The sequence below is a fragment of the Pseudochaenichthys georgianus genome, chromosome 13 (genome assembly GCF_902827115.2).
Source record: "Pseudochaenichthys georgianus chromosome 13, fPseGeo1.2, whole genome shotgun sequence".
NCBI lineage: Eukaryota > Metazoa > Chordata > Actinopteri > Perciformes > Channichthyidae > Pseudochaenichthys > Pseudochaenichthys georgianus.
Genome location: NC_047515.1, coordinates 36,402,666 through 36,417,968, shown reverse-complemented (window position 1 = coordinate 36,417,968; position 15,303 = coordinate 36,402,666). Strand labels below are relative to the sequence as shown.

At 41.2% G+C, this 15,303-nt stretch overlaps 1 protein-coding gene across 3 annotated transcripts in view; it reads left to right on the top strand.

The window, feature by feature from the left end:
- The window catches only part of sgcg (sarcoglycan, gamma), a 44,723-nt gene that overhangs the window by 7,887 nt on the left and 21,533 nt on the right, over positions 1–15,303 (top strand). For 2 of the 3 annotated variants that reach the window (XR_004553365.2, XM_034098065.2), the window contains exons 3-8: positions 445–549; positions 4,464–4,551; positions 5,933–6,052; positions 7,756–7,828; positions 12,393–12,516; positions 13,778–13,960. Coding sequence is in view for 2 of the 3 variants with exons in the window: in XM_034098065.2 (XP_033953956.1) it covers positions 445–549; positions 4,464–4,551; positions 5,933–6,052; positions 7,756–7,828; positions 12,393–12,516; positions 13,778–13,945 (678 nt within the window). In the remaining variant the exon portion in view is untranslated. Of the gene's footprint in view, positions 1–444; positions 550–4,463; positions 4,552–5,932; positions 6,053–7,755; positions 7,829–12,392; positions 12,517–13,777; positions 15,260–15,303 lie in introns of those variants that run through there. The other variant, XM_071205215.1, reaches the window with a different exon arrangement.

Here is a 15,303-nt window from a genome sequence, read left to right as displayed (position 1 = left end):
TACTTTAAATTATTATTGTTTAATGCTATTATTTATGTATGTTTATATATATATATATATATATATATATATATTATGAATGTATATATTTATTTTTATTTTATTTTGTATTATTATCAGCAATAGAAGAGCTGAACAGGATGGTTTTGTGTTTATGAGTCTTGCTAGCTTTCTTAAATCCAGATGCCATCCATGGATTTATATAGAAGCAGACACAACCAAACCTCCCCGCACACACACGCACGCACACAACTAAATCTACTGGCTTGTTTAATTATACAGTAAAACTTTGCAGAGGGTGTTTCCCAAATCTTAATTTCTAACGTGTCATACTTTGGATTCTTACCTTGCAGATTCAGTTGATGTACAGTTAAGACTCCTCCGTTAAACCTGCCTTGCTCCATCTTGAAAACGTGTGTGTGTGTGTTTTTATTCGACCTGTAGGACGGGATGGGACTCCTGCAAGTGAACTCAGAGGGGGTCAAGCTGGAGGAGGGCGAGTCAGAGTTTCTCTTCCCCGTCTATGCTCAGGAGATCCACTCCAGAGAAGTAAGATAATCAGGAACACACTGTTCTTGCTCTTCTTCCCACATTCCTCTTCACGCTGCTGTCCATCATCATCGATCATTCCTCCTCCGTCTACCTTCCGCTTTCCTCCCTCTTCCTCTAAGCTCACTCGCACTTCTGCTTGCTCAGTTAAGTGGTGTGACAGACCGGCCATTAATCATCTCACTGTTTACCAAACCTCAGATAGAAAGCCGTGATGGAGAGTTTCTAAATTCATTTACTTAAGTCATGTATATTTTTGAGGTCCTTGTTCTTTCCATTTATTGCTACTTCTTAATCCTAATCCACTACAATTTGGAAGAACATATTGTACTTTTTACTATACTACATTTATTTTACCAAATGAGTTACCTTGCTTGCTCAAATTAAATACGAAAATAAAATAGAATAAATTATAACAAATTATTATTAAGGATTAGAATACCTGGAAGTATAAAAACAAGTTATTATAATTATTTATTTTGTGTTATTATCAGCAGTAGAATAATTTATGTTCTATTGTATTATTATTATTATTATAATTGTTTTAATTAATTAATTATATATATTTAATTATCTTATTTAACCTCCTTTTATTCCATGTGCAAAATGGTTTTAACCTGTGACCAGAAATGAATTTCTTCTGTTTATTTGTTTTTATGTGCCATATTGTGAACGCACATTAAGCTGCACCCTGTGAACGAATAGTGTCAATTAAGTATATATTGATGCTTATACTTTTGTACTTTTAATAGTAACACTTTTAATGTGACACTTTTACTTTAAAATAGTATTTCTACATAACTTTTACTTAAAGGGGACCTATCATGCAAAATGCACTTTTTGATGTCTTTTATACATAAACATGTGTCCCCGGTGTCGGGGAACTCACGCAGCATCAGAAAATAAAACCCTCTCTTTTCCTCCGTACCCAAATCTCTAAAAACGGGGCTACAACGGAGCTGATCCAGATTCGCGTCCGATATGACGTAATATCTGAAATGTGGACCCACGGCAGGGTGCGAACTGGAGGGGAGCAGGGGGAGCTATAGCTCCCCTAGTGGTGACATGAGCTCCCCTGGGAACATGGTTTGTGAAATTTGGGGGGAGCTCTCTAAAATACTGATATGATGACCAAATAAATTCCATTTTGGGCATGTTTTTTTTTTCAAAGGTGTAAAATAAGTGAAATTAAATTATATTTAGAGTTTATGATTCATGAAAAAAGTGTCGCCTGCTTGCATGCTGCCCGCAGCTCCACCCACTACCCACTCACTCACAAGCTCGTTTAGTTGGCACTGCATCTTTACCAGGCATTGTTGCTGCTGCTGACATGTCGAAAAGAAAAAAACAACTTACCTTGGGCAATTTCTTTAAAAAGACGGCCAATCAACCTGATCAAGAAGACCAACCGAATGTAGCTGGTGGTAGCACATCGTACGTTGTGACTGCTGCTACAACAGAACCGAGAGAGGAGGGAGCTAACGTCAGTGCTAGTGCTAACTTGACAGCTAACGTTAACTTGGGGGCTGAGAGACACAAGAAGACGAGCCAAGAGAAGCTAACTTGATGACTACAACTACCATAGTAGAGATCAAAGGAGATGTGGAAGAAGATGATGATGATGCTGCTGATGACCACCCCACCTGTTCTTCCTCTTCCTCCTTGCCTGCTGCTCGAGATGGGGGGCGAAGTTGCTGCGGTGGTCCCGTGGCCGCCAGCTGGCTGGACCAGCCAACAGTGGAGTGAGTGGATCACATTTGAGTCATTTTAAGTTGATTAATTAATTAATTAAACAGTCAAACGTTACATTGGTGGTTCGTGGATTATTTATTATCAAGTTGATTGAAGTTTGCGTAGCCCATACATGCTCGGGAAATCTGTTGACATGAACATGATCCATCGGGACGTTTCATGTAAATGTAGACCTGTGGCACCACCCCGTGTGCAACAGATTTTCTCTTTATAATAGGCCTATGTCTGTGCTGTTGCTATTAATGCACGGATCAGCATTTACCCCCCCCCCCCGCAACAAAAAAAAATCCCGGCTCCCCCGGAGACCGTGGTATAGTTCGCACACTACGGCACTATCAGAAAGTTGCTATCAGAAACAATGCCCGACTGATTTGGACGTAATATGGTCGGTGCATGTTTACATTAGCATCGCTAACACTCAGAGCTAACCTGTACTGGAGAGCATGTGTGTGAAGAAGCAGGAAATGAAAAGGAACTCACCTTGTGGTATAACCGGCAAGAGAGAAAGCCTTTGAGCTCCAGACTGTTTCAGAGAGAATCCTTGATAATCCATGATATGGCGTTTCATCACCGCAGTATCTGCCAGTAGAATCTCCCACATGAGCTCAGCCCCCTCCTTTTTTTTTACTTTATACCCCAAATCAGCACGTTTGAAACAGCAAGTGAAATGGAGGGATATATGAGGCATGGCTAGAACGTGTGATCTGTTTGGTATTTTGAGCAAAACACTTCATAGACATATTTTTTATATATTTGTATATATCTGAGACCTATGCTAATGCCTAAAAATAGCATGATAGGTGACCTTTAAATAAATGATCTTAGTGCTTCTTCCACCACTGCCTGTCAGCATCTCAATCTAATTTATTGCAGACACTCGAGCACATTTCATCCAGCTGCAGTGAGTGAATTGCATATTTCAGACTTTTCCTGTGAGATGTGTCAAAGGAACAAACTGGATTTGGCCGCGTTGTGGAGCAGCGGGCTCTCCATTAACCTCAGATATTTGCAGTGGAAAGCAGTTTACGGCTCGCCTGCACGCAGCAGATGGGAACACTTTGCTGCAGTTGTTTACAAGTTATGGCTTTTCTTGCTCATAGCAGCATTTTCTTTAACCATTGTTTTTCTTTGTGCGCCTCATTAAAAAGGTAATGTATTCCTCATTCATGGACGGACACCTTCTCTAATGTATTCTATGGATGGGTAATGAGATTTGGTGAGCCACCGTATTGGCTTTTCAAATGAAAGTTACATTCTTACATCATTTCTGTAAACTTCTCCGCCATACAGCTGCAGGGAAACCGTGGTGGTTTACTGCTGAGGCGGCCTCATTTCAACATCAATGACTTTGTCTCACTCAATCTCTTTGAATCAGATTTGTGTACATCACTTTCTAAAAAGGCATAGTTTACAAAGAGGTGGAGGAAGAACTCAGATCGTTTACTTAAGTTAAAAGTAGAAAAACGAAGTAAAAGTTCTGAATGCAAAATGTTACTTTAGTAGAAGTACATATCAGCTAGATGTACATACAGTATAAAAAGTAAAAGGACATAATAAGCAGAACGACTCCTTTCACAAAATGATATTCTTATATATGTTTCTGTTTTTACCACAAATAGCATTTTATTGTTGTAGTTTGTCAACTTAGAAAATACTGGGTTGTATTTGTGTTATATAATATATCATAAAATATGTTGTATATGTCAAACGTAACTGAGCGTTAAATGAATGTAGCAAAAGTAAAAATTACAATATATTAACTTAAGTAGCATAAAATGGATAAAGTAGATGAAGTAAAGTGCAACTATATCATAATAGTACTTAATTATGGTACTTACTTAGTTACTTTCCACCACTGGCACTACGCACAGTGGCATTTTGAAGTAAATGCTAATGGGTGTTTTGCAGATTTTGTGATCCCCCATGCTCGCCATACATGGAGCGCTTGCTACTGTGGATTGCTAACATTTACTAAAATGGCACTGAAATAAATACTACTCTGTCTGAATGTCATTCATTTTGCAGCCGTTTGCTCATAAACAATCCTGACATCATTCCCATCAAGTTCTGTGAATCTTAAAAATGTTCTTTCACATTTTGCAGCCGTTTCAGTTGCATAGACACAGCATGGTAAAATGGCTTTTTTTCCTTGTCTTTTTTAGGACACTTCACTTCTCGTGCACTCGTCGGAAAGTGTTTCCCTTAATGCCCGAAATGAAGATGGTAATGTGACGGGGATGATATCAGTGGGTAAGAGAGGACACATGTACACACAGTGAGGCACAGAGCATGCATAACAAAGTATCTCATTGATGTACGAGGGCAATAGTAAAGCCATTCATGCACTTGTCCTGCAGCGATTCCTTATCCAACATTAACAGTGACAAGAAGCCGTCTTTCCATTTATAATCTCTTTGATTTCCATTTAAAATCCATTAAATGCAACGTTCCTCTCTGTGCCACTGCTTCTGGGTCGTTCTGCATTACACAGAGGGACCAGAGGCCTGCGGAGGATCATATTTGCACGTCTTTTTACTGTTACGTTGGGGTGTTTTGTCATAATTAAAAGGCCAACAAATGACCCGACTAATTGCCTTGTTCCACAGCGCGTTATGTGTCCTTGATCATTAAGCCGTAAAAAGCATCCCCTCAGCCCTCTGTGGATGAAAACCAAATGCTTGTTAGAGAAGATTACATGCAGGTTCACAGTTGTAGGTGCTTCAGCGAGTTAATATCTCTCTGGTTAATCCACCTGCTTTCGATTTTTTTTTAATTTATTTTTTTTTTTTTTTATATTACATCGTTTATTTGGCAGGGACAATGCACAGTAATGAACACTTAAAACATGTCTCAAGCGTAACAGTGCCAGATTTAGCTTTGCTAATTTCCATCCGCAGTCCCTCACATAAAACATTTAAGAAAGTTATATTTTACAAACATAGCAAAATCAAAATACATGTTATGCAAAAAGTGCAAGAGAGCAAGAGCAGCATATACAAGTATTTATGACATCATGGTAATACAATATAGCAGCAACGACATGTAAAGTGCAAGAGAAGATACAAGAGATGCATAAAGTGCGACAGGAGATGCCCCTGTGTTAAAGTGCAGTTAGCGGTGATCGCACGGATGTTTGTTTCTCAACCATTCTTGGAGTTGACCTTTAAAACTATTGAGAGTGGGTCAATCCCGTGTCTCAGTTGGGAGGCTATTCCAGAAAGAGCTGCCTTTAACGGAGAGGACATTTTGTCCAACAGTGGTCCGTCTGCGGTGGACTTCACAGTCTCCTCTGGTTTCTGACCTAGTGCAGCGTCCAGTGTGTTTTCTGTGGATGTAAACATTTATAAAAAAACACATACATTTGCCACACACAGGCTGTCGTGTGAGGTACAATCAAATCACCTCAGATATTTGTCACTTTATTTTTATATTACTGATTATTTCTTACAAATTCTCTGGCTAAACATTTTCTTTTATAAGGTATTTCCACACATGCCACATCTGCTTCATTATATTCATGGCAGATTTTAAAAGCCAAACAGGAAAACAAATAGAGATTTGATATTGATTTATTTCCATGTACTTTTGCCAAACCCCCTTCAGGTAATTTGTGATGTTTTTGTTGTTGCAGGTCCAAGAGAGGCTCAGGGACGAGCTCGGAACGTGCTCATTAACTCCCAAACGGGGAGCATGCTGTTCACTGCAGATGGCGACCAGGCTGTGATTGGACCAGACAGACTGCGAGTCACAGGTACAACGACAGCTGCAGCCTGCTGGGAAATAATACTCTCACATCCAAACAATGTTCTGCAGTGAGACGTGAAGTGTCCTAAACAGAAAAGACAAGAAAGAGACTTTTTACCATGAATTGTGTGTCCATCTATACATAGACATTTTTAAATATAAATCCGCTGTATAATGTAAAAGACTATTTTAAAGATTCACAGAACTTGATGGAAATTATGTCAGGTTTGTTGATGGCTGCAAAACGAACGACATTCAGACAAAACAGTGTTTATTTTAGTGCCATTTAGCAATTGTTAGCATGCTAGCAGGCTCTTCTAAGACAGCGGGCATGGGAATCTGTTCAACATCAGCTTAGCATGCTAACGTCAGCATTTAGCTCAAACAGCCACTGTGCCAAGTGACTAGTGGTGAAATTAACTTTGCACATGTACTCAAGTACGATACTTAAGTACTATTAGGACATAATCGTACATATCCATTTCCATTGTAAAATGTCAATTTATGCAACGTAATACTTTTACAACTACATTTCACAGCAGTATTTATTTTAGGTTTGAATTATGCCTTAAGTTATTGTCGATAAATGAAAGGAAATCACTAATAAGAACATCTTATTATTGCAAGGTTGAGTTCCTATAGAGCGTTCACAACCAATGTTTATTGCACGGATATCTCTGCATATAAAGTCAGGAGCTAAGGTATCTATATCAGAGTAGGTGAAATCCACCACATTAAAATTCTAATCAAGTATTTTCATCTTTAGTTTTCAGCCTACAAAAGAAATATCACACCTCGGTACCACATTATATATATCATATTAAACAACAAAGGGTACAAGTATCACAGGCTATTATCAGGCTGAGCCATCCTTAATTATATTTTTTCGTGTGTGTGTTGTGTGTGTTGTGGGTCACTGACCACACACTGGGATGGCTGATTTATGTTGAAGGGAGTGTCAGCTGATAGCTTCATGCCCAAGGTCATTTTGATTTACAGACTGAGCACAATTTACAAATTCACAAATTAAAGCAGTAAACAATAAAAACAAGACAAAGAGTTGACAGCAACTCGTTCAGTGAGACGGCACAGCGCGTGCTTTGAGCTAAATGTTAATGTATGCATGCTCACAATGAAGATGCAAATCAAGTCTACTGTTAGCTATTTTAGTTTAGCATGCTAAAATGTGCTATTTAGCTCAAAATGTAAAGGACCATGGCTGTTCGATTGTTGATATTTCACTCAAAGATACAAATTGTGGCTCGCTGGTGACGCCTGATATAATACCAGCTGATCCAAAAAAAGTCAGTACTCAAATAAATATATGTTTTGTATATAAATGAATATTTTAAGGAATATTCTTTAACAAATGTTTTTATTTTTACGGGGCGAAAAATAAAATAAAATAAAATAATTATTTAAAGTAAGAATGTGCGGGAAAAAAATGCATTATTTATTTAATTTCTTTATGGGAATTTAAACTCAAAATGTTCAATAAAAAGAAAAAAATAAGTAGAATAAAGTTGTTAAAGTAAACATTTCCAAAGAAAAAATCATATAAAAACGGAATGAAGACATTTAAATAAGTAAAAATGTGCAACATAGATCAAATTCAATAGAATAAATGTATTTATAGAAACCCAAGTTGTTCAGTAGTAGTTTCACACTTGATTTAACCTCCTCTCAACTATGTGTCTCTTTCCCCATCAGGTCCTGAAGGAGCGCTGTTCCAGCACTCGGTGGAGACTCCCCTGTTGAGATCTGAACTTTTGAAAGACCTGAGGTGAGCGTTTCCGCCGTCTTGTAATAATAATAATAATAATAGATTTAATTTGTTAGCGCTTTTACAGGTGCTCAAAGACGCTTTACAGATATAGTGAAGGGAAAAGAAAAGGAAGGAACAACAAATAAATATATAGTTAAAGTTAAAGTCAAATAATACAAAAACAATCACACATTAAAAGCCAGATTGAAGAGGTGAGTGTTTTGAAGGTGGTGAGGTCAGTGCAGTCTCTGATGGGTTGGGGGAGTGAGTTCCAGAGGGAGGGGGCAGCGACGGAGAAGGCTCTGTCCCCCCAGGGGCTTCTGATGAGCGGAGGCAGCGGGAAGGGGTCTGTGAGGTAGGGGGGGGCCTGGTTGTTGAGGGCTTTGTGAGTAATGAGCCGGACTTTGAAGTGGATTCTTTGACGGGCGGGGAGCCAGTGGAGGTTCTGGAGGATGGGAGTGATGTGGTCTCGGGAGCGGGTGTGGGTGAGGAGGCGGGCAGCAGAGTTCTGGATATGTTGGAGTTTATTGAGGAGGTTGGATGGTATGCCGTAGTAGAGGATGCTATTGCAGTAGTCGAGTCGTGAAGTGATGAATGCATGAATCAGAGTTTCAGCAGCAGAGGAGGAGAGTGATGGGCGGAGACGGGCAATGTTTTTGAGGTGGAAAAAGGCGGTCCTGGTGATGTGATTGATGTGGTGGTTGAATTTGAGCTGACTGTCGAAGATGACTCCGAGGTTGCGGATGTGAGGGGGGGAGATAGAGTGTGGCTGTCAATGGTGAAGTTGAAATTCTGGATGTCTTTGATACGGGATGGGGGGCCGATGATGTCTGATTTGGCACTGTTCAGTTGGAGATAGTTTGTTTGCATCCATGCTTTTATTTCTGAGAGACAGTTGGTGAGAGTGGAGTGTGTTGTGGGGGTGATGGTTTTTGTCGAGATATAAAGTTGGATGTCATCGGCGTAGCAGTGAAATTGAAGGTTGTGGCGACAAATTATTTTGCCAAGGGGGAGCATGTAGAGCAGGCATCACCAACTACATTTGTCCAAGGGCCGAAATGTAACTAATAGACACTATCGCGGGCCAGCGATTTTTATATAGCCCAGAATTTTATAAATAGTATTCAGATTATTTTTGGAATACTTTCTTTTTCCATAACAGATGGGTATGTTTTGGTGCACAGGAGACACTTATTTTACTGTTTTCATGGCTTATCAAGAACTCAAACACAACATCTTGGTGTCATTCTGGACAGCTCTCTCATCTGCACCCCACATAAAAAACATCACCCGGACTGCATTCTTTGTACTGTCTTAAAACCTTTCCTTGGAATATGTTATGAATTGTAAGGTGTCCTTGGGTGCTTTGAAACGCGCCTCTAAATAGAATGAATTATCATTATTATTTATTATCTGAAACGATGTAATAACTTTTAAAACGTTTTCCAGTCACTTGCCCCATGCATTCAGCAGCAGCAGGCCATTCACTTTGATTTAATCCCGTTATGAAATGTCATCATTTCGACAATAAAGAAATGCTACATAAACGTTATCTTGCACATTTTATCTAACCATCTCCGTTTCTAACTTTCAATATATTTTAAAAGAGATCTCTCTCATCTGCGTGCGGGGGCGGGGCCTCACAGACACGCTGCATCTCTCTCTCGCTCACAGACACGCTGCAGCGCTGTGCAGTGTGCACACAGTTCTGACGGTAATGACTATTACATGTTGTGAGGAAACTTTTCCACCAATAATTCCAATAAGTATTCCAAAATGTATTCACTTCAGGTTTACGAAAGTAACTGTAATCAAATTACTCGTTTTTCAAATGTAACGCCAGCTGAATACAGTTAGCCTACTTGATTTTTGTATTCTGATTACGTAACGCCGTTATGTATTCCGTTACAACCCAACCCTGCTTCTAGGCTACTGTCCCGCAGCTCCAGCCTCTCTGTTGGACTCTGTCGCAGCGGGGCTACTGCTGTGGTGCAGAGCGCATTAACCAGACTCTTCACAACGAAGGATCACTTCTTCTTCAGGGGAGGGAAGGTTTCGCAGTACGCAGTCTACTGTCCCGCAGTTGCTGCCTCTCTGTTGGACTCCGGTACTGCACCTTACTCGGGAGACGTTGTAAACAAAGAAATGGGTGGGGGGCGAACGCAGTAACCACTCCGCCAACGCCACAGTCACACCCGTCGTGCGGGCCGGATGAGAATGTCTGGCGGGCCGGATGTGGCCCGCAGGCCGCCAGTTGGTGGTCACTGATGTAGAGGATGAAGAGGAGGGGGCCAAGCACTGAACCCTGGGGGACACCTTGGGACAGAGGAGCAGTGGAGGAGGTGCAGTTGTTGATGTTGATAAACTGATGTCTGTCGGTGAGGTAGGATTTCAGCCAGGAGAGTGCAGTGTCGGTGATGATTCGAGGAGGGACAGCAGGATGGCGTGGTTGATGGTGTCGAATGCAGCGGTGAGGTCGAGGAGGATGAGGATGTTCAGGTTGCCGGAGTCAGAGGAGAGGAGGAGGTCGTTTGTGATTTTCAGAAGAGCTGTTTCGGTGCTGTGTTTTGAACGGAAACCGGATTGAAATGGCTCAAAGAGATCATTGGAGCTGAGGTGGGCTTTAAGTTGTGAGGCAACGACACGTTCAAGTATTTTTGACAGAAAGGGGAGATTTGAGATGGGCCGGAAGTTGGACATGATGTCAGGTGTGAGTCCAGGTCTTTTGAGAATGGGTGTGACAGCAGCCAGTTTGAGAGAGGGGGGAACTGATCCAGATCTGAGGGAGGAGTTAATGATGGTGGCGATGAGTTGGGAGATGGCAGGAAGGCTCTTTTTAACGCATTTGGAGGGCATTGGGTCAAGTGTGCAGGTGGAGTTAATTCCAGTCATGAAGTCAGACAGTTGCACGGGGGTCACAGGGGAGAAGTGGGACAGGGGCTGTGAGGTGAAGGGGCGGGAGCCAGGAGGGGAGGTGGGGGGTGCTGATGAGGGTGTCAGATTGCTGTAAATGTGGCTGATTTTGATTTGGAAAAACGAGAGGAAGGAGTTGCACTGTTCGGTGGTGAAGGATGAGGTGGCGTTGTCACAGGGTTTGAGAAGTTTGTAGTGTTCATAATAATAGATAATGCATGATGACTACAAGTCATGTGGAATTATTCGGAACAGTAGGTTGATTGAGTCGAGCCCCCTGCAGAAAACAAACTATGCACGACAACCACTGAAGCAAAGGGAACCTATCATGCAAAATGCACGTTTTGATGTCTTTTATACATAAACATGTGTCCCCGGTGTGTCGGGGAACTCACGCAGCATCAGAAAATAAAACCCTCTCTCTTTTCCTCCGCACCCAAATCTCTAAAAACGGGGCTACAACGGAGCTGATCCAGATTTGCGTCTGATATCAGAAATGTAGGCTGGCTTTATCAGAAAGTTGCTATCAGAAACAATGCCCGACTGTTTTGGACGTAATATGGTCGGCGTTTACATTAGCATCGCTAACACTCAGAGCTAACCTGTACTGGAGAGCATGTGTGTGAAGAAGCAGGACATAAAAAGGAACTCACGTTGTGGTATAACCGGCAAGAGAGAAAGCCTTTGAGCTCCAGACTGTTTCAGAGAGAATCCTTGATAATCCATGACATGGCGTTTCATCACTGCAGTATCTGCCGGTAGAATCTCCCGCATGAGCTCAGCCCCCTCCTTTTTTTTTATATCAATTTCTTTTTTTTTTTGAAACAGGAAGTGAAATAGAGGGATGTGAGGCATGGCTAGAATGGGTGATCCGTTTGGTATTTTGAGCAAAACACTTCATAGACATGTTTTTATATATTTTTATATATCTGAGACCTAAAAATAGCTTGATAGGTGACCTTTTAAGGTTTGACAAAATCTTGTGATATCGTCTCATAAACAATGTGGAATTGAACTTAAAAGGATCATATTTTACTGTTACATAAGTAGTGTTTAATAAAAAATAAAAAATCCCTTAAAATAAAGCAATGGGATTTCTCTATTGGATTTTGCAGAAAATAATCTCTGTGGCAAACAAACGTTTATGATACTGACACGTTTTGTTCAGCAGTATAACTTCCACATATTAACACCACTTTATGATTGTTGAAGTAAGAAGCTAACGTTGGGCTATAAAGGAACTACAGCACGGTCACATGACTTCACGTCAACACCGCTAAGCTAAAGGTGGCTAATGTTGGGCGAGATGACGTTTAGTCGTCCATTTAGACACTTGTTAGCAACAGCCATTTATAAATTCAACAGTGGGGTATTTACTGACTTGTTGTTTTCGTAGAACAAAATGTTAAAATCTCTTCAGCTGGTGATACCCACATACCTTACTTCAGGCTAACAACCAAAAACACATTCAGAAAACCATTGACCTCCAGACCAGGGGACATGAAGTCATATAATTTAAGATTTGTCCAGGTTTTAGGACTCATTACTGCACCACTCAACCATTTTGGCTTCATGCGCCACTGAGCGTCTCTAATAGGAGTGAACCGGACCCTGCCTCCAATGTTGAATCCAGTTCTCTTTATACAGCCACGCTCTATTTCCTCTTCAGGTTGGAGTCTCCCACCCGCTCTCTCAGTTTGGACGCCCCAAAAGGAGTTCATCTCAAAGCGCTGGCCGGAAACATCGAAGCTGCTTCCAACATGGACATCCTTCTGCAGTCTAGTATAGGAATGGTAAGAGAAACATCCTAAACTTCCTGACGTCTTTAGAACACCAACTGTTTCTTTTTTTTTATTACCAAGGGAATAATGCTTTTCCAGCGACATGCCGCTTCACGCTTCTATAATCACTTCGAGGTGAGCCTCACTCAGTTGGACAGTAGCTCAGCCTTTTCCATTTCTTGGACAGATTTAGTAAAAAGCACCTGACGGATCGCCCTGAGGGAGCTCATTACACAACTTCTACTTTAGTGCTACATTTCTTCTACTTTAAATTGTTGTAACATGAATTCATTGAATGTTATTAGAAAGGTAAACACTACACTGTATCTTTCCGATTTAAAGGGGCCCTATTATGCTTTTCTGGGTTTTCCCCTTTCCTGTAGTGTATTCTATAGGTTTGTGTGGGGGAAACTATGGAGAGTCAGGACTCAAAGGAGACACGAGGAGAGCTGGAGCTTTGATGGCAAACACTGACGGTTTATTTGGAGCTTCGGCCGAAGAATTCACAAGACATGTCAAAGAGTCAGAAGTTCTGACTTCACGGTAGAGTCGCCACGTCAATTCTGAAGAACTCGACCCCAGACCCGTGTGTTTAGCTAGTCCAGAGAGAATAATCAACATTGAGCATAACAAGATAGAATGATAACACCTCTATCAGCTGACGCCAACAGGCAGGAACAGGGAGACAAAACACTGAGAGCACGGCAGCCAAGGCTACAGGTGCGTGTGCTCAGTCAGGACAATATGAACTGATCAACTGGGTCAAAGTTATGAGCCTTGGAAAATATTTCCCCAACAGTTTATGTGCATGTAAATGGTCTGCAAAGGCTAAAATCCTTGTCTTGCCTCCAGAGGGAGTTTCTCTCCCACACAATCCCTCCCCGTGCCTCCATTGGACTCCTTTGTTTAGCAACATAGTGACATCACACAACGACACAAAATACTTACAGTATATGAACCTGAGCATAGTAGGACCCCTTTAAGTCAAGGATAGGAGTACTTCTTCCCAAATGATTCATAATCCAGTAATTTCATATATATATATAACTCTGAAATCGGCCTTTAGGCAAAAGTTTAATTTGATGCCGATACGTTGTACTTTGACTTGTCACAGAGTATTTCTACAGTTACGTATTGCTTCTTAAGTAAAACATCGACTTCTTCCACCTCTGGCTGTGTGCCATTATGTGTTTGAGCACTCGCCTTAAGTGGAAAGTGTTGTTTCCTTGTGGATTCAAATCCCTCTCTCCTTGTTTCGTCCTTGCTCGTGCAGCTGGTGCTCGATGCGGAGATGGTGCGCATGCCGCGCCTGCCCCTGAGCGAAGAAGGGGTCTCTGGAAACGCTCAGGGTCTGTTAGAGGTCTGCGTGTGTCCCAGCGGAAAGCTCTTCCTGTCCAAGGCCGGGGTCACCTCCACTTGCAGCGAGAACCAGGAGTGCTAAAAAGACCCTGACAAGGTAATCGATTCTCCATCTCTCTGTAGATGCATCTTCTGGGAGGCAACAAGCACAACTGTTTATATCTGGCCTGATATTTTTTTTATTATCTTTGTACCACATTGGGTCTGTTCTGATCTCCCACTGGTGCATCCAGGCCGGTAAAAATACAAATGCCTGCTGGCGTACATGTTGGAGATGTCATGAAACGCATCCTTTTAGTTGCTTTTATGACCTTCTAACCATTCAGCTGAAACAAATTGGCACGCTGTTCCAAATGTATCTGCATCAGAGCGTTGTGGAGGATCTTTAACACGCACAGTATCATGGCTGGGCAATGAGGAGCTGGAAACAGCTTACATCCTATGCAATATTATCTTGTGGTGCAATAAATACACAGACACATATCAAAGGCTTGGATTAATCAAAAAATAAATCTCAAAAGCAGAATATTTATTTTGCTTTATGTGCTCTTTTGGCTCCAAGCCCTTGGTATGTCGTGTCTTTGACTTGTTGTTTAGCATGTTTTTGTTTAATTAGAGTAAATATTTTGTCACTTCAGAGATGGATTTTATCTTTTTTTGTTTGTTTTTTTAATCTGGAAACAACACAAGTTATTCATATGGTTTAGATTAAAACCATGTGCTTAGATTAATAAAGTGTTACTCGGTATGTATCACGTGTTTAATTGTTTTTTGTTCTTTAGTTAAAGTATGTGTGTATGGCCTGTAATTATTTTTTTAAGCCCAACCCTTAAGTACGGTGGCCGACGGGTGCAAATGCTTTACGCAACGTAACGACCCAACACATTTCCATTAGGAGAAATACACTGCAGCTTCAGAAACGATGACGAACACACACAGCGGTTACTAAAAGTGCTGCGTAAATGAAACAAATACAAAACGCTGCAAGAAGCTCAAAACTACGGTGGCCCTGAAGTGCAAGACACCACAGCATTTCAGAAAACGCTACAGCATTTCAGAAAACACCGCAGCATTTCAGAAAACGCTACAGCATTTCAGAAAACACCACAGCATTTCAGAAAACACTACAGCATTTCACATTGGACGGAAAGGGTATTCCTTTAGGGAGAACACTTCTTGTTTGTGATTGGACAGAGCCAACCAGAGAAGCACTGCTGTGATTGGTTGTTTTTGCTGCCAGTCAAGAAATGACGGTTCGTGATTGGTCAACACCCGACAGCGACATATGTCCCAACCATGGTCCCACAACGTATGGTCCCAACACATCAGCCGTTAGCACACTCAGAGCTCACAGCTCCTCATATCTGTTCAGAAACTGGACAAAAGTTAAACATGTACAAACCACAGACTGTCTATGTCATGGCGAATACAGTCGCTGCT